General features: G+C 38.7%; 1 protein-coding gene across 5 annotated transcripts in view; it reads left to right on the top strand.

The window, feature by feature from the left end:
- The first annotated feature begins 2,222 nt into the window (after positions 1-2,222).
- The window catches only part of xirp2b (xin actin binding repeat containing 2b), a 34,386-nt gene continuing 15,842 nt past the window's right edge, over positions 2,223-20,766 (top strand). Inside the window, exons 1-3 of one of the 5 annotated variants that reach the window (XM_085385522.1) lie at positions 17,171-17,584; positions 19,678-19,840; positions 20,388-20,516. In XM_085385522.1, coding sequence (XP_085241648.1) covers positions 19,790-19,840; positions 20,388-20,516 — 180 coding nt within the window. In that variant the 5' untranslated portion in view covers positions 17,171-17,584; positions 19,678-19,789. Of the gene's footprint in view, positions 2,392-17,169; positions 17,585-19,677; positions 19,841-20,386; positions 20,517-20,766 lie in introns of those variants that run through there. The other 4 variants (XM_085385523.1, XM_085385524.1, XM_085385526.1 and 1 more) reach the window with 4 other exon arrangements.

Below are 20,766 nucleotides of genomic sequence, written 5' to 3'. Positions count from 1 at the left end.
ACAGCTTTTCAGAATTATACTTCAAACCTCCAGTGAAAGGCCTTTTTAAAACCAGACATTATGAGTCCTTGTAAAATCACAGGCAGTACTAGAAAATTTACTTTGTTCTGTTGAATATCCCAGTCAGCCATGAAAGCGTGACAGTGAGCATCCATCCATCCATCCATCCATCCATCCATCCATCCATCCATCCATCCATCCATCCATCCATCCATCCATCCACTTTCTTAACTGCTTATCCAACTAGATAATTGGTCAAGAGTGTACTCCCTCTAAATGCAGCTCAGCCATTATTAATCATTTTATGCACATTTGCTTGTCCTGCTGTGACAATACAGAATGTCTTCAGTGAAAAGGGCTATATTGTCAAAACTATTAATACACAAAGCTGGCACTCCCCACCTTTTCCACCCACTCGCTTCCTTAAACCTATCCCGTCAGTCCATTATCCCATTTGCTCTCCTGCTTCCACAGATGTCTGAATAATGCTGACCTGATTTAACAAGATCAGACCAAATCCCTGTTCTCCTCACAGAGAACAGCAGAGGATGCTAAAGAGCTCACTCTGGGATACATTTATGGTGTGCGTTAAATGGAGAAAACACAGGCACAAGGTTAGCAGACACAGTGCAGTGCAGCTGTCCACAGAGGCAGCCACGCTCTGATATCCTCTGATTCACATTATGTTGAAACAGGGACAACCCTGTTTGCTTATTTCAGAGTACACTCAAGTGTTTGCACAGATGCCACTTTTAATAAGGTGGTGTTAAAACACAGCCTATCCTCTCTGTAAGGAGTATTAAATGCACCGGCATTTCACATCGTCTGTCTTTGGTAGCAGCAAGCTGAAAAATATTCACAGGCTTTATATAGAAAACAGCACTACCCACTTAAACATTTATGTATATCACATTATGTTATGTTCATGGCTTTAGATTAATAAAATAGTCCCTGAGGGCCAAGCAGCTTTGATAAAAAATTAACCTATTACTACTTTATTACTACTGTTATGCTCTGGTAGCCAAAATACCCACAGGATTTGGTTAAAACAAGCAGTATGAATATGTCATCTTCTGCTTAAGAACTCTGTTACATGTTTTTTTTCTTCTGTTTTGGATCCATGTTTAGACGCAGTATTCAGTTACAGCCTTCCATATGACTCTCCTTCTTATATGTCAGCTACAAAATTGTGATAATAAACCAAGATGAAAGAGCTTGCGTATTTAAAATGCATCTACACCAAAAACAGCACAATTATTCACCATAAATGAGCCTTAATCACAGCACATTATTTAAAAAAGAAACACTGTCAGTACATTTAATGGGAGATAAAAATGACACTGATCCAACTTGTGTGACTTAAATGGATTCAGATGTGTTTCAAAAGTTTTTAAATTCCCATATATTACTACGAGCCCAGCTCTGTTTCAGCATGCTAATGAGCGTTTTTTGATCCTGTGAAATTAAGATGACTACTATGATTTGGTGCTATATAAATAAAACCGAAATGAACTGAAATTAATATTGCCTGTTGTGTTATCACAAAATACAGTAATGAGAAATGTGAGTAGCATGAAATCACAGTTGAAAGGCAGTGTGTCATTCACCGATCCCCCTCATCAGCAAGGTTTACTCTAAAGGAAAGTGATCAGCTGCCTGTCAAAAGCACCAGTGTAACCTGATGGCTGTGAATGGACAAAGGACCAGGCTGCATGTGACACTCTGCTCTGACCTGTTCTGAATTATGCATTCCGCTCAGGTTAACAGCCGATATCCAGTGTCCTTCATTTAACATAACTCAGAGGATATATTTATCGTGAGTATTTTCCAGAAGGTTTTTTTTAAACATTTTTATTCTATATCAGAAATAAGAAGGTTTTAATGTGCGCATCTACATGCCCATTCATATTTCTGCCTTGTGTTATTCTATTTTGTCTGTGTTACTAGGATGTGATGATGTGCACATGTCTGTGCTTGTTTGGGTGTTTGCATGTGTGTATAAGGATATTTGTAGTACCAGAAACATTAACTGAAGCTTTCTTCAGAAAGCTCTAGAGAGCTTTTGTGCACAGTCTGCCAATTCTCTGCCTTTATAAAGCTGCTGATAGAAGCCCCTAAGGCTGCAAATAAAGTAGAACCCTGTCGAGTGTGGTGACCTGTGTCCACTCCCTCCTGCAGTTTGAGCACCTGGTGATACAATTGCACCACACTGGAAATTCAATCAAGAGATGGACCGGAGTGACTAGCAACCGCTTTCCTGTCTCTTTCTCTTGCTGGCCCGCTAATCGATCAATTATTTTAAAAGGGAACTTTAAACACGTCTGATTTAAAGAGACTTCAGTATTGGAAGGTGGACTGGGGAGAAGAACATCAACTTCACTTTCCCCAACTGTGAGTACAGTTATTGATTTATTTATGTGTGCCTGTGAATGCAGTGAAGCTGATAATGGTGTCAGGTCATTCTATTGGTACTAATTACCACTTGGAATCAAAGGCTGATATAGTAAAACATTGCTAATACCATGCAGTCAGTGTTGGATTTATTGCTACTGCTGTACACAAGTTATTTTCAGTAATGAATGTGATTTAGGGAATGGGTAACCTTGACATACTGTGCTTAGTTGCATTAGATTTGTTTCTAATGTCATAGAAATCCACATGTGGGATCATTTAATTAAAATTATCATTTTAAATCTGAGATTTATGTAGCAGATGGTTAGGCTTGTAGCAAACTCAACTAAAAGGCACCACAGGTGCATTTCTGACAACACACACACACACAAACACACTCACAAACACACACACAAGAGCTGTTTGTGCTTCAGGAATGAATTTTCACTTGTTCCGTTCAGTTCCGCCTACAGTTTATAATATTTAAACCTTATATAAAGCTTCTGAATGCTACCTCATACAGAAAACTCCAAATAGCAAAGTGAGCACTAGCCAGGCTAACATAGGAGCAGTTAGATGCTAAGGAGTCAGATATTTTTCTCAGTACTCAGTGGATGTCCAAACAGAACTGTAGAGAAAGTGAAAGTGTGACATTTTTCAGTCGTGGATGCCATTTTTGCGGTTCTGATTATAGCTTTCTTACTGCCTCCATGTGACTAAAACATATCGAATGCTTCATAAACTGTTTGGATGTCATCTAAATGCCCCATGAATCCAAAATGTAACAAGATGCTCAGATGGTCAAAACTATTTAACTTGATAAGGTTTCCTTTGCTTTCAGCATGTGATGTCCTGTGCATGCCAATTAACACTGATGATAATTCAGTGCCACCTGACAGCCCTTATTATGATAGATTCCCAATACAAACATGGGAGCTCAATATCTTAAGAGGGCTGTGGTAAGATCCAACCCTGGATACTTTAGCCTTGTATACATATATCAGGAGTGTGTCTGCACAGTGAGCACAAATGTAGAGTAGTTCATTTTTTAATCTCTTTTAGTTTTGGCAATACCAAACAACGGGTCTGATGAATGTCCTACAGCTAACATGATTTTGTAAAATGTGAGTAATGGCAACTTCTCATTGCATGCTATTGTTCCCGGTAATTTTACACTGTGAGAAGAACAATGAGCATAATCACTCCAACATGAGCGATTCTAATAGATGAAGACAATCTAGCAGAGCACAAAAATGCATGATTAGCAGTGAGTGGGAGCCAGTCATGTCACATTCCAACACTGTGGACTCCTGATGAATTCGAATGACAGCACATCCGTCTATCTTTTACTAATTAATGTCTGCACGGTGCTAAATCCACATTTAGAGAACAGATGTGGGCCATGTCGAGTACTAGCCTCTTGGACTGACATTTTTCACATCTTTCAGGTCATCTAACAGCATGCTGCCAGTTCCTCTTTTATATAAATAACTGAACCAGATTAACACTATACTGTGTGTGGCTTGCTATTGTAGGAAGAAACTGTAGGATCTGAATTATTGCTAAAGCAGATTAGCTGGATTTATATAAATGTGGCTCATCTGTGTTGAGACTGGATGAGAACAGGCATGAGATTCAGTATAATAACTGATATATATGTGCAGACTTCCTGGTCCTGTAATAGAAGTTTGTTTCCAAAATCCTGCATACTTTAGTGGGTCAGTGTTGTATAACCAAAAGGGTGTTTATGGTTAGGGTTCAGTAACTAGCACCTTACAGTTATGAGAACAACATTTTTCCCAAGTTGATCTTATTCTCGCATTAGCTGTGCAGCTGTCTCTTTGTGTTTATTCTTAAGTATGTGGGAAAAGACTCCCAAGGCCACATGACCCTGAAAATGTCACATGAATCAAATGTTGTAGTAACAGTGATTTACCACAAGATGGCTGGCAAGACCACACATGGATGGCAGAGATCTGTTATCATAGGTTTTTCCTGTTCTCCTCCACTGGATGATGCAATTTGGCCAAGTGTTTTTCCCCATAACTTTTAAAACATTGCAAAGCAATTACACCCACCCCGCCACACACGCACACAAACCCGCGGAGGCTTTGTTTTAACTGGTCGCCCCACTTTAACACAGCATGATGAATGAAAAAATAAATGACTGAAATGTATTAAATCCAAATAAAGATGATGTGCTTCTCAAGCAACATGAATAAAACATTGACTATGACTCGGCTGCAAATCTTCTGACTCTATTATTAAACTCCCTTGAGCTTGTTTTTTTTTTCTACTTTTAAGTTCAAGCTGATGTGTGTTTTGATTAAATAACTCTCGCTGCAGCAAAGATTAATTAAGCGTGATATATTTTTGCATAATGGACATTTGTGTTTTGTAAACATTTTCAGTTAATATAAATCACTGTGGAAAGTCAGGTAATTGATGCTGGGGAAGAAGCTGCCTCTTGACTTTCCCCCAAAACACTGCAGAGCAGAACTAAAGCTTGATACAGTCTGCTGGATATGGATTCACTGCCAACATGTTTATACTGCTCACTTGCCATCAGTTTAAAAAAAATTAGATTATCTCATAACTATATTGCATTATATTGTATGATATCATTTAGGATCTTGACTAGGCAGCACCACATTGCAGCAGTGCTGAAAAATCTAACTTCATTTCCAGTTCTTCCCATAAATACACACACACACACATATCTATATACATATATATAGATATATGTGTATGTATATATCTCTATCTATCTATCTATATATATATATATATATATATATATATATATATATATATATATATATATATATATATATGGATATGTGTGTGTGTGTGTATATATATATATATATATATACACACATATTGTAGCCAATAGAAAATATTTTTTTCCATTAAATTGTCAGATTGTTAAGTTTTGTAGGTCATCATTAGGTCTCAAAGGAAAATGCCTTTTAGGATTTTGTTAATGGGGAAAAAGTCAAACATGCTCAACAATATGACATATAGTATATTCGTGTGTAGCAAATTGGGATACATAATAATATCTCAATTTGTACAAAAAAATACTCATTCCGTGTTAAAAGAACCATGTTGAATCAAGGAAACGGTGTCGAAATCAGAGTATTTTCAGAGAAACCCTGCTGAAGAGACATAAGAAAGCCTTTTGGAACTCTTGTAGAAATGTCATCATTAACATTTAGATAAGAGCATCACTGCCCTCTGTAGCTATTTTACTCCCCAAGAGTCACTTCTTCACTCGGCCAACAAGTTTTGGAGAAATGCTGGGAACATTTTGGAATCAGCTCAGTTTTGGAGTGCCCAAGACTGTTGCTTCTTTAATGTGAGTGTAGCACATCATACTAAGTAAGAGCATGACTAACTAAGCAGGCTTCATCCAAGTGCTGGAGAGCTGCTGAATATATAGCCTACACGAATGGAAAGAGGGATTTTAAGCTGCTTGGCCTCGAAACAGCTTGCAAGAGAGAAATGTGACCAGTATGAGATGGAAAAATGGTGTGCAAATAGATTTCTGACTGATGAGTGTGGAAGGGTTGACAAGTGGAAAAGGGACAGAAGTCACAGAAGATGAATACCATTGTCAAAAAATGCCAACTTTTACATCTATTATCTGCGTGAGGAGACAGTGAATTATGTTTAGCCATATTCACTGATAAATGTGTAACCCGGTGGGGGAACTGTTTTTTTTTTTAAACAAGACTTTCATTATGAAAGTAAACGTAAAAGCCAAGCAGTCTATTACTTTGTTTACTTCACACTGATTGCCACAGAATCTCTTCTCTCGATTCAGACCTATAGAGATTTGAACAAATTTGCAATATGAAGAAAATTGAATGCACTGAATATTTTATTGACAGCAATGTAGGTCACCCTTTTTTGAGTCATGGCGGTTAGTCTTTTGTCACTTGAGACAGTTATTTTTAGGTCTTTTTGAGTTTCTGTGGTGGCTATTGGTGCCGAGATTGGGTGTCAGGCATGACTATGTCATAGGACAAGCAGGGGCTAAATATATGTCCTGTTGCTATGAATGTTGCTTATGCATTTTCGCAAATTTAAATGTGTCATTGTCATCTTATTTCACACTTTTCATTCGTGAAAAGCATTTGGACATTTGCAGGTGAATCAGCCGGAATAAAATATCATGGTTTCCCTGAACAATTTTCAGCTCTGTTATCGAAACATGTCAACATTTGTCCGCCTGGATTGTTGTTTCCTTCAGGCAGGATTTGTCAAAATAGCATGTGAAGATCTTTACCACTGGATTTTTCTACTTCTGTTTTTCAGCTATTCATCTGTGTTGGTTGCACCGAGCTTCAAAGGTTAAGGAACAAAGTCTTGTCAGATATGGGGAAAAGGTTGACAGAAACCTGATACCCTAATTGATGGACAGCAGTGAGTGGAGGCATTTAGGAACCATGTGCACCATTTGCCACAGTCCCACATTGTAGGAAACACATACTTGCTATTTGATTTTAATGATGTGTCTTCTCTGCAAAAAATGTCCCAGCCTCTGGTGTTGTAGTGTTTTTGTTTTTTTCAGGTTCTTCGACTTAAAAGTTAAGGGTCTCAGAGTGTGTGTGAAGCAAAATAGCACAGTCACGGTAATATTTTAAAACATTCTAAAGAGTAACCCTCAAAAGAAACCAGGTCACTTAATTGGTAATGCCTTATAATCCTCCTTTGGATACCACAGATCTAATGGGAAGAATTAGTATGTACTTCTCTTAGTCCTCTCTCTTTTGTTTGCTGTAATCTGCTGTCAGTCATAAACAAAGAGTTGTTACATTGCTGGTGCGTTTCTTAATAAAAGGTCGGGATTTATCAAAAATGTCTTTTAATTTGTGCCTCAATATTATCTTCCTTTTTTAAAACAATTGTAAAACTGCATTAAAGGGAAACTGGTGAGTCCTACTAGAGGTTATTGAAAGCTTTCTCCAGTTCATGGATGGTGGTGATCATGCCCCAAACATGTTGAAATATTTGTAATGCATTCCAGCCAGATATTAAGCCTCTGCATAGGGGAAGGCACAATAGAAAAGCTTTGTGCTGCAGTGTGTTTTTCTTCTGTTAATGTATTTATTTTTATTATCTAATTGGAGGAAAAGGTTTTGTAAATGGTAAATGGCCTGTATTTTTATAGCGCTTTACTAGTCCCTAAGGACCCCAAAGCGCTTTACACATCCAGTCATCCACCCATTCACACACACATTCACAACATGATCAAGACAGAGGCAGTTTTATAAAAATGGACCAAAAAAGAAAGAGAAAATATGTAGTAAGTGGCAGTTGTCTTGGTGAAATTGTCTTTCTGATGCCAGCTGTTAGAGGAGAATAACCAATAAAGTGCCTGGGTGTTGAAAGGAAGGCAGCGGTGACTCAAATAACCACTCATTAGGGCCAAGGTATGGAGAAGAGCATCTCTAAATGCGTTGACCCTTGAAGCAGCAAGAACAAGAAACTGAAGCTACAATTTGTACAGGCTCATCAAAATGAAGCAGTAGAAGATTGGAAAAATGCTGCCTGAATTTGGTTTAAACACTTAAATCCACCCTGGTTTCTATCAGTTGTTTGTAGTTAATAGTGTAATGGTGAGGATGATATTTTTTGTCATGCTTTGGGTCCCTTACTACCAACTGAGAATAATTTAAATGCCACATACATGTGCATCCCTTTATGTCCATCTTATGCTGGCTGCTTCCAGCAAGATAACATCTCATGTCCAAAATACAATTAATGTCAAACTAGTTTCTTGAACTTAACAGTGAGTTCACTGTATTCAAATGGCCTCCTCAGCCACCGGATCTCAATCCAATAGAGCCCCATAGGGATATAGTAGAACAGGTGACTGGCATCATGCATGTGCAGCTGACAAATCTGCAGCAACTGTGTGAACATGGACCAAAACCTCAGAGGAATGCTTTCAGCACTTTGTTGAATCTATGGCACAAAAAGCAAGGCAGTTCTGAGGGCTAAAAAGAGAGTCCACCTGGTACTAGTTTGTTTACCTAATAAAGTGACCATGTAATGGACATTGAATGAATGTCTTCTCAGATACAATTTTTCTCAATGTTAGCCCACTGAATTAATTTAACCTGTAAACATTTTAGTTTAGTCAACATCAGTTAAGTCAGTGACAGACTGATTGGTAGACCCAGTGCTGAAAGTCCCAAGACATCACAGCGAGCGCATGCACTGACATATCTGTGTGCCCATGAGCATGTGCGTGCACGTGCGCCTGCGAGTGTGTGTGTCTGCGCTTTTACTGGAGCGTGAACAACTCAAAGCTTTCCCTGTGCCATTTGCTCATGAGGAAACATCAGCCATGCTGCTTTATTAACATACATCCAATTATTATCACACACAAACACATATGGATGCACGGTGCACACACGTACACACACACACACACACACACACACACACACGTACACACACACACCTACACGTACACACACACACACACACACACACACACACACACACACACACACACACACACACACACACACATTGTCCTTTGAAACATTATTCTTTGTTCTCAATGGCTGGCGCTCTGAAAGCTGGCTGCAGGGAAGACACTTGCCTCTGTGTATCACAGACCTCGGCCTTATGTAAAGTGTCTGTTTATTTTGCAGACATCCCAGCGTTTTCATTGTTTTTTAATGAGCGTGCGAACTCCCTCGGTGTCAACATGTAAGAAAGAAGGAATCCTTGGACATGTTTGGACAAACTAACATGACAGCATTTGGAGAGTCTGAAAGATGTTGCACGCAGTTTGATGTGCATTTTTCCTTAGCAGCTGCCTAAAGTTGTCCTTTGTTACTGTGAGACAACCAAATACAAAGCAGTTTAAATGTATCCATTCACTGTATTTTAGAAAGCAATATTTCTGCTCAGTAAGCTGAATGCAACTAATTTTAAAGCAAATTTAAAATTAGGTGTAGACAGTTATGCTTCGATTGTGCATGAAATGATGAGAACATGAATGAGGACAGAAAGCTGAAGCATAAACCATGCTTTCCTCTCTAAGAGATTCACACATGAGCTGCTTCTATTCCACCCATCAATATCCTCCAATGAGGCTTTTCCTAAAGGCCAGCTTTGGACAGCTGGGAATGAGAGATTGGAGCTTTCACAGAAATCCCTCTGTCTTCAGTGTCTTATGAGGCACAAACTCTAACAGCTCAGCCTGCTTCTGTGATGTACAGAAAACAATAACAGCTGTAAGACTGGAGGCACAAATCTGCAAACTCTTGGAGCATTGTGCACCTTTTAACAATACAATGTGTCTAAATCTGGAATTTTAAAACATTTTTTTTGTTTAAATGTTTTGTTTGAAAGGCAGGTTGGACCTTAAGCTGAGACACTAAAGACGGATACAGTAACATCTTTAACGGAGATCCCCGTACTTTCTCGGATAATTACTTATTTGAAGAGATTTGTATATTTTTATATTACAAAGTTGGAAAGGGAGCTGTTACATATCAAAATTTGCATTGGATATAGCCAGGCTTCATTTTGGTGGCACAAAGGGGATTTTTCTATATCTTTTTACCACTCCATAAATCCAAAAATACTGTCAACAGCCACTAAAAACTCAATTTTCTCCATGTTTTCAAGAATAAAACATTCTATAAATCAGACCAGACTAAGTGGCATATGGACAAGCCACACTGTAAAAAAGTTCAGGACATAGAAAGTTGGGAAAAAAAAGTTTGATAAAATAAACGCCTAGAAAAAAGCCCAAAAATGTTATTTTTCAAAAGACCTTTTTCTATATAAATGTATCTTTTTTTCAATTTCTGAGAATGGTCTCTATTTTATTTTCATTTATTTCTTAGCTGCTTATTGGATGTGTCATATAACATTTAAGGGTTTCTCTGTTTATAGCTGATGGCTGTAAATAAGTGTTTTATTTTGAGTGTTAACCAAAGGCTATCAATCCCTGCAACACATTATTGACATTACCAAGCTGCTTCTAGTTTAGATGATGCAACATGAAATTACTTGATTTAAATACTGCAATTAAGCTACTGCGATATTGCGCTTACAGTGAAAGTTAATGATATGTCTAGCCGATCCACAGCATTCAGTTTACGTTATATTTCACACTTTTTTTTGACTATGTGTGTGTTGCTGGTATTTAGCGATGTTGGAAACCACCTTTCTACAGCACCCAGTGACCCAACACCAAACTAAATATATCAGGGACAAACATAGAGTCTTGGAAGCTTTGCCTGCCCAATACTATAAACTACTTCAAGGTCCAAAATGAACATCTAATCTGTGCAGAGCAGCACTAAAATGTCAAAAAATAGACATGTTGGCATGGCAGGTAGAAAAGATGATCTTTATTTATGCACCGAGCAGAAGCTTTTGCATTATTTCATGAGAGTGGTAGCTGGAGAGATATGAGATCACAGTGTCAGCCTGAAAGTAAGCATAGAAATGTTGAAGACATTTAGGAAAGATTCATTTTGATCTGATGGAAGAAGCCTCACAAGGATCTCTGCTTTCTGTTTCTTCTGTCCATGACGCAGTAGCATGTTTGGTATTTCTTTACAAAAATTACAAAAATTCTACTTCAGCTTTTAAACTTTGTTGATGTGAGGTGGAGTTTTGTGTGAGAAGGTTTACTTGCTGTAGGTTTGAAGCAAAAGGATGGCAATGACTCGATTTCAGACTTGTTCTGCCCCATTTTCCAAAAAAGTAGCAGCTCCAGGGTCTTATTCAATTTGCAAAGTGTTTAAAAACCAAAGGAGGTATTTCTGAACCCTCTGGTGCCGTTTAACAGTTAACCACTATACCCTATCCTCCCTGCTGTAATTCTGTTGTCCCCCTTAAGAGCATATACATAAAGATAAAGAAGTATGCATATTCTTATCTGAAAGATAAAGATAAGATGAAAGATTGTTGTGTCCATTATAATTATCTACTCCTGTAGAGTGTTTCATCTGCTTTTTTGAAAAAGTAAAATTACAAATCTATGAATATCTTGTATGTGCTGTGTGTAAGTCTATGCAGGTCTGAGAATTAGAACTTGCCTTGTTTCCTAGAAAAAGCTCTTCAACCTCTGATTCATTGCTTCTCATTAACAATTCATGTATCACTCCTCATTACAGCCATTAATGTGTCTGTTTTTAAAAAGCATTCGTGGGTTATCCAGGCATTTTATAGCCGTACCAGCACAGCACCATGAAAAAGTTCACTTCACATAATAATAATAATAAATAACAGTAGTGATAAGACACCAACAGTTGCACACTGCAGGTAGATCAGGGATAACATGACAGAAAATGAGTTTTGATCATTTACTTGTGGCTCATTCCCAAGTAATATAACTGTTTTTGATGATTTCCTTTTCTATAATGTGACAGCAAGTTAAAAATCTGATACATTTGGCTTGTTGCTTCTTGAATACTACATCATACTGCATACTAATGGCCCACACAGACTGGCAGAACTCATATAGGGCATGCTGCGTGGTTTGCTGCTGCATCTGCAAGCTGCTTTGCATCCTTCCTCTGGGTTCTACTTTTAATGCTGTGCTCGATTTAATCAATGTCATATCATTTTCATTGGGTTTACATAACGAAAATGACATTTTTGAATAAAGACCTTTGCTCTTGAATCTTGAACTGCTGATGGTAATAACAGACTGATTTTGACAGTAGTGTTCCTGACAGAACTAACTATGGTCACATGCTTTTCATATACACACACCAACCACTGTATTAGGTACACATCTTTAAGTGCTCGTTAGCACAAATATCTAATCAGAGAATCAGAATAGGGAAGAAATATGAATGTGGTATGGTTGTTGTTGGAAAACAGGTTGGTCTGAGTATTTCAGACTCCGCTGATCTACTAGGATTTTTTTGCAGTTTGCAGATTCTTAGCAATTCTTTGGGCAAAAATGCATTTTTAATGCCAGAGATCAAAGGAGAATGGTCAGATTACTTTAAGCTGGTAGGAAAGCCAAAGTATCTGAAATAACCACTTGTTACAACCAATGTTTGCAAAGGAGCATTTCTGAATGCACATGCCCAGCCTTAAAACAGATGGACAGCAACAGAAGACCTTACTTTGTGCCACTTCTGTCACCTAAAAACAGGAAACAGAAATGTTGCCTGGTCAAATGTGTCTTGATTTTTCCTGTGATATTTGGATGATAGGGTCACAATTTGGCATAAGCATCAGGAAAGCATGGATCTAACCTTGCTTTTATCAATGATTCAACCTGCTGGTGTTGTAATGGTGTGGGGGATATTTTCTTGGCCTTTAGTAACAACTGAGCACCATTTAAACAACACAGCATACCAGAGTATTATTACTGCCTTTGGGATGTTGTGCAACAGGTGATTCATGGATGTGCAGTCAACAAATCTGCAGCAACTGTGTGATGCTATCATAGCAATATGGACCACTCTCTCCAAGGAATGTTTCCAGCACCTACCAGTTTATAACGTTTACTCAATTCAAATTTGCAACTAAGATATACTCGAGACTCTATTATAACTAGCTAATTTGGTGTTACTGTGTCACTGGTGATTTAGGCTCAGTACTGCGGTGCCTAGGAAGTCTCAGAGACATGATATCATGACTGCACACTAACTTGTTGAAAGGGAATAGAATAGAATAGAATAGAATTCAACTTTATTGTCATTGCACATGTCACAGGTACAAGGCAACGAAATGCAGTTTGCATCCATCCAGAAGTGCTTTAGCCATGATATAGATGTATTACAAATATATATTAGCAATAACATAGATGTGTGAGTATATTACAGAAATGGGTCTATTATGGTATGTTATAATGTACACGGTATGAAGTATGTTATGAATATGCTATAACTGTAAGTATGTACAGGCTGTAGTGAGTACAAGCTATGAACAGGATATAAATATGAAAAACTATACAGAAATATGAGCTATACAGCTATACAGAAATGTGAACTATGCAAGTTATAAACAGTTGTAGAATTAAAAATTATCGAATTGTACAGAATGATTATTTACACAGAATTATACAGTAGTGCAGTTAAGATAAGTGAAATATGTGGATAATTTCTGCAGAGGCTACATAAAGTGCTAGTGGTTGTGAGTGGTGGTTCAGTCCATCTTATTATTGTGTGTATGAGGGTACAGTTGTCCATTGTGTGTGTAGCTGGTTGTGGGTGTGTGTATGTCCAGTCCATGTGTTAACGTGGGTCAGATGTCAGGAGGCAGAGTTCAGGAGTCTGACAGCTGTGGGGAAGAAGCTGTTCCGGTACCTGGAGGTCTTAGTACGGAGGCTCCTGTAGCGCCTCCCAGAGGGCAGGAGGGTGAAGAGTCCATGTGATGGGTGACTGGGGTCTTTGATGATTTTCCCAGCCCTTTTCAGACACCGCTTCCTGTAGATGTCCTACATCTACAGGAAGCACTCCTGCAAGCTCCTCAGAACACGCTCTGAGAACACGCCCGGGGATGCCATCAGGACCTGCAGCCTTGTGGACATTGATCTGAAAAAGTCAGATTAAAAAAAAACTGCAATAATTTTTGTTTTCAGTTGCCAATGTTTCATAGTTTTTAAGGACAAACCAAAGGAAATACAAAGAGCTGGGTGGTGGGTGTGCTGTGCGCCTGGTATAAATTAAGTTGTGCAATGTTTTGTGGCCTGTAAGAGACCTTGGTTGTCAAAGATGAAAGTCTCTCTGATAAAAAACAAATATATTATAGCTTATATTATAGCTTTTTGTAAACTAGCCATTTTATTTTTAAGTGTCCCTGATAGGCTGGACTAGTGTGTGGCTTCCATCAGCGTTACCAGGTGGCCTGCAGTCAAAAGAGTGATACTATCTGTGTGTAGCACAGGCAGCCACACACAGAGCAGCGACTATCGGGAGGTTCGCAAAGCTGCTGCTACTCTACATGACACCACAGTGTACAGGACTCTCAGAGCTCAGATGGTTTCTTAAAATATGGCCTATCAAACCTGACATCATCTTTTAGGCATTTTCTGCTTAAGGTCTGCATCCCTCATCGCAGCTTCTGCTTACTGCGCTATAACACGTGTCTTGTGATGACAGAGCAAATCAAAGCAAATCATTTAAAAAGGAAAAAGAAAAATCACAAAACACCGACAACTGGTGTACTTTTAGCCAGACAGCTACAGTAGTTTACATTCCTAATTTCGTGGCTATGGAGGCAGTCCTATTCATCACTCTAAATGGGAAGCTAGTTAAAAAAAAGAAAGGAAATCTGGACCAGGATAAAAGGCTTTTCTTTGTAAGTGTGTGAATCTTTTCATAGGCTCACTTCTAATGGCATCTGACGGAGATGTGGCTCATTGTCATGCACCCCATGGTGCCACCAGCCTGTGGTCGGCATGCAGCGCTCACTGATGTGAGCTACACCAAGACTGGAGAGAGGATCAAAATGAAAACACTGGTTTCAATATTCTTACAGAATACAGTGAAATAAGTGCCATCCAAATGATCCAAGTTATGGATGAAACCACATGGTACAGATGAGACGTATGCATATTTATCAGCAGCTGCGTAGCATAGAGCAATAAAAAAAAAAGGAAATTCGTAGTAAATGTCATAATTCACTGCTACATATGCAGATATATTGTTGCAAATTTATGAGTCATAACATCTCTTAATTAGCAAGAGCAGATTTCTGCACATTTCTTGATGCAATCTATAAAATAAAAATAAAATCTATAAAATGGCAAAGGGCTGTTTGCAATACAATTATTGCAATAAAATCTGAAAGTGCTTTCTGTGTATTATATTTGCTTAGATTTGTCACACTATTTACCACACAGGAAACCGCTTTGATTGAGGATTTATGGTCACATTTTGTCACATTTGCTGTAGATATTTGTGTTCGTATTGTTAAATAAATAAAGCCGTCATCTGGCTATGACATTACGTTTTTACAGTCTTCAGATCATCTGAAACCAAAAAGCGCTTCAGTATAGGCGTCGCACAGTACATCAGACAGAAATGTCTGTCAGCCTTTGTGAGTGTGACATTTTCTTTGTTTCAGGAATCTAATTAAATTTTGCAATGTAAACAGCTCAGAGGCTTTTCCTCTGGGCCACTCACTTATTTAATCAGGCACTGTGACAAAAAGCTCAAAGATATTTACAGCAACAGCCTGGGTGAGTAGTTGCAAGAGCAGAGAGGTTTACAAATTCACACTTTAAAGCTCTCCACCAAACACTTGTGTTGGCGAGGTGCCACTTCTCAAGAGGAAGCAGCCAGTGGTTTAGTGCCTTGCTTAAGGGCATGTTGATGTAAGTCTTTCAGAAAGATGAGAGCGTTCACTTACTTAGTCTGTCTTTGTTGCATGTAAATTATTCGTTTTTGTCAAGTCTGTGCAACATCCCAAGTTACTACTCACTTTCCCCATGTTCACGTATATATCTGTATACTTTGAGTTGATGCCCACAGACCTGAACAGTTGCACATGTCTTGTTTTGGCTATGCACCAGGGCAGACTGGATTAGACTGGATCAGATTTAAGATTTAATCTGTTGGTGCTATACTGAATAACACGGGAATTTGTAGCCTCATCTGCCACACTACTCAAAAACAAGTACCGTACAGCTGGAAATGGCTACGATCCCACCTGAATGATTTATTTTCACGGCGGAAGAAAAGTATGACCAGCAACAAACACTCACAGAATTTCTACATTTTTTCATTTGTTCAAAGTGTCTTCCAGCACTTGTTGTAAACACAGACATAGTAAATGCTGTCCATTTACTGTACAAAGTGTTTGTGAGGACTTTCTGTAGCAAAAGAGACTCTATCAATTTACACTGATCTATTTATTCTGGAGACACGTGGACTCGGTTTGAACTGTTCTACAGCCAAAAAAGTGTCCGTCTTTCTTTCTTTCTTCTTAACATGTAAAATCCTGTAGTTTCGGGTAAAAATCGCTTCTATTTGCCAGTGCTGTCAATTCTTCCTGTGCGCATGTGTGTGTGTGTGAGAGAGAGGTGGAGTTTAATATGCTTCCTTTCTTTTTCCTCTCACTGCATGACTTAACCCTGCTATGGATCACAGAGACATGACTTCAAGCTGAATAAATCAGGGTCATCGTGAAAAGAACAGGAGACCTTGAAATATCTCTCAGATTCTCTCGTAGCCCTTTCTCGCTCTTTTCAAGATCTGACAGTGAACATCTGGGAGTAGATGCAACTTTACTATCATATTAGCCGCACTGAAAAATTGATTTAAAAACACATTTATTTTGGACATTTCTTGTGTGATTTTGTGGAAGCAAGAACCAAGAGTGTCTCTTTAAAAAACAGCTGGTTGGAATTGCAGGTGTGAGTTACACATGCTGAGCATGAAGAGGGTCGTGATGGTCTCAAACTCTGACCCACCATCCACAAGTACCAGTCAGGCTGGCGCCACCGTCTGCAGCTTGGCCAAACGAGATGAGCTGGTGGGATGAGAGGTGTCTCCTGTCGTATTTATGGCCTCCTTAACCCTCCTTACCTTAACAAATAGCATTACATCACTGACCCTATTTCAGACCAACCGCAAAGCACAGCGCATGGCCAACACATTTCAACACCGTTTAACTGTCACTTGAATTTGCACCTGCCTGACATCCACTTTGCATCGCGCTGCGGGATTATCAGGAGCAGTGAATAATAAGAGATCCTCCACGTATTTGTTGTGGATTTGTCTGTGCATAATTCTGCGTATCATGACAGGCGGTGGCAGCTGCTGGAGTATGCAGTGCACTCTAATACAAAGTGATGATGATGATGAAACCAGGGTGACCTGATTTATTAGTACCCAAGCATCGGCAGGGGAGTCACAGGAAGTATTTCCATATGGATTTTTTTTTGGGGGGGGGACTTGACATGGGAGGCTTGGAGGCCTCACTCTCTAAAAAAACCCCCCAAAAAAACCCCAGGTCCATCCTTTGCATGTGGGCGGAGGGTCTAAAATAAAATCAGCTGTCACTATCTGCTTGTTGGACAGAAGTGAACACATAATACTGGAGCTGGTCTCCATCACTGACTGGGATTTGCTTTTGGGTTGGACAGACCCCGCATGCCGAGGGTGCAGTGGCCTTTCCTTTGGGATTTTACTTGCTGAGTTTTTATTTTATTGTGTTTATAATTCACCATCTTCCTTCTCTGGTAGGTAATGAGCAGTCTCGGGGAGGTATTTGTGTATGTGGAATGAATACATGATTGATTTTGACTTAAGAAATTCTGAATGCATAGAAACTTTTATGTGATACAGAACATTGTTACATTGTTGTCTTTTTGATACCTGCAGAGGAAACTATGGATTTGTGTTTGTTTGATTCAACACATCAATATTGCCTTCATGCTGAGCACCTTTTCACTCAAAATACAGGACACTGGGCCAAAATATAAATCAAACCGTGACTAAAATGCTGAATTAACGCTGAGGATTTTTTTTTATTAGCTCGAGGAGAGTATACATTCATTACTTTAACTAATTCCAAAGAGACCAAACTCTGAGCTGCTAAGCTGTTTGTACCAAGGCCAACCCTCTAGGAGATATGTCGCCAGCTGAGTGATGAAAAAAGGGAATACGGACGAGTAGTTGGGCATACACTGATGTGTATATATGGTTTATCTTGATGTTTTTGTAAAGGAAAATCGCGTCCCCCATAGCTTTCCTCTATATTTCAAAGAGAAACACGACCCATCACACTTAAGTTTAAAATAGGCGTGATTTATTTTTGCACGGCGCCGAGATTACTTCACTTTCTTGTTATTTGAGCTCTCAGTCAATGTCATGAGATAGCCTAAGCATGTTTTTTCTACAAATTTTTTGTTCCTATACCGTAGTGATTGAGAGTCAATGGGTCTATGGCCTTGGAGGTATTTCAGTGGGTTTTTTTTTTTTCAGTTTAAATGCTATAAATTGAGATTTGAAGTAACAGTAATAGCCTAATTTAAAAGTATTTTTAATGCACTAGCTCATTTACATGTTAACATTCCTCCAAGGCTAAAATAGTAGACTGGTGAGCTACAGATCAAAAATAGTCAGCAGGGAAAATAAACAAATATGCTAATGGAAAAACTAGTCATTAAAAAATGCAATGATATTTAGTTATTTACTCACAGATTACCATATTAAAGAAGTTTGTCAGCCCACTATTGAGCTTGCATATCTGAATTCCTGTTCTCTGGAGCTTGGGACTTGAATAAGAGATACTTAGGAAATGTGTGGATATAGTTATTAGAATAGGATGCTTATACAATCATAATTCATAAAAGCAAAATCTTTGTGTTGTTAGTGTTATTTCAACTTCCATTGTTAGTAATTGGTCATTATATGAATATTTTGATGTTGTACTTTCAACTGTACAGCTATAAAAATGCAAAATCTATCCTTCTTATTTCCACATCCACAGAAATGAGGTGTGAATGCTTTCTATGTCCCAGACATAGAAGGGATGCTCTTTTCAGCAGCGTTGCTATGTTCAATTTATTATTTGGTTTCTGGAGGCTAATAACGTTCCCAATATAAAACATTTGTAAGTTACCAGGTTATACATAATAACTAACAGGGCTCCAGCGCACTCATGTTGCACTCCTGTTTTGACCTGATGAATAATGTAAGTGCTTTTAAAGGGGGGCAGTTCATTAATTAAAAGATACATTAACTTTTCTGCTTATGATCCTCTTAAAAATTCATTGAGATCTAAGTGACCATTTCAATGCACCACCATACACCTGAGGTACACTTCATTTCTGTTCCACTCAGGAGCCATGGGCCAACATGACAGCAAAGCATGATGATGAAATCCACTTTGTAGAGCTGTTTATTTCCTTTTAAATAAATCCTGCACATCCACCAACTTGATGTCAGGCAACAGGTGTGCAAATGTTTTAAAGGACGTCATTTGTGGGAGCACCACCTGCATCGTAGCAGTCCCCTGTTGTCGCCAAGAATATATTTACAAATGAATGATTTTATGTGCTTTCAGTTGGAAATACTTGTACAATATTTCCTAGAAGATCAATATATAATCCATTTATATACAACTTAAATTTGTATATTTATACCCAAACTCTTGTTCTTTATGCACAAATGACAGGACAATCATCAAAGCTTTAGATACTTTTAATAATGCTTTAACTGAATTTTTTGTAGCGTCACTGTGATGTCATGTTATCCTTTAATAATTTGATGACAGCAAATAAAACACACAAATAGCAAATTCTTAAACAGTTGGCTTCTTGTGCCTTAGCTGCTGGCAGCAAAGTTTTAACCGGGGCAGGACTTCCTGTAAGATTTAAACCAGAGGAATCGGGATTCGCTCTGTGGACTCAGAGGTCATCCCACCGGTCAAGTGTGAGGCCATGTACCAGGCAACTGTCTCCAAGCGGGCAGACAACACCATCCCCAGCGGGGTACTTCAGCTTCTGCATGGACATGTATCAGCATGTAGCTATAGTACCTGACAGACCATGCGGTATGCGTAATTAGAAACTACGATTCTGTAGTCAGTTGTATTGCTTTTTTTGCTTTCTTGTTGGAGAGTCTCAAGCTGACTGTGCTGCACTGAGCTGGTATTCCCACCATTATCATTGGTGATGCCATGCCATATTAGTGAAAGACCAGTGCAAACATTTATAAATAGAGTGGAAACATGAGACTGCCATTGCAAGGCTTACTATAGAAAAAATGTTCAAGAAATGCAGTATTATTGTTTGCTTTACTTGGCAAAAGCTTTCACAAATTGTCATGCCATTCTAAAACAATTACATAAACAGAACATAAGTTTGTGCCCGCCTTTGCGTGTGTCTGCAGACACAAAAAGCAAACCGCATTAGCTACACCATGTTTGACGGCAGTCTGTGCTGCATGCATGCCAGACAGAATAACCCTATTAAGCAGCCGTTTGATTTCAGGTCATGTAGAAGTGGAGGCAGCTAACGATATTTCCTGCTTCATTAGGTCATGGAGGAGTTGGGGGTCTGTTCCCTGCCTGGGGGACTTGCAAGTGTGAGGAAACAATTTGAGACCCAGGAAACTGCATCATCACATAATGTAACCCAGTTTCATTTCCATCACAGAACCGTGCAGGTACACATTACGCAGAACAAAGCATTACTTTACTTTCATCAGGCTGATACAAAAAGCATGAAAGCAATGCCTATGATTAAATCATTAGAACATTTTCTCTGACCTGAGCTGTTTCCGTTTTCCATCTGCATCACTGCATGAGGAACTTTGCAAGTAAAAATTCAAAATTCAGACTGAATGTTAACAGTGAGGCTCTTAGTATCTCTTGTTGCACGAGTACCAAAGTGTGTGGGCTTAAGTTACAGACACT

This window comes from Rhamphochromis longiceps, linkage group LG16, assembly GCF_057381845.1.
Source record: "Rhamphochromis longiceps isolate RC_006_pf linkage group LG16, R_longiceps_female_GT1.1, whole genome shotgun sequence".
Taxonomy (NCBI): Eukaryota; Metazoa; Chordata; class Actinopteri; order Cichliformes; family Cichlidae; genus Rhamphochromis; species Rhamphochromis longiceps.
The sequence above is the reverse complement of the archived record's forward strand: the minus strand, read 5'-3'. Positions and strand labels throughout refer to the sequence as shown.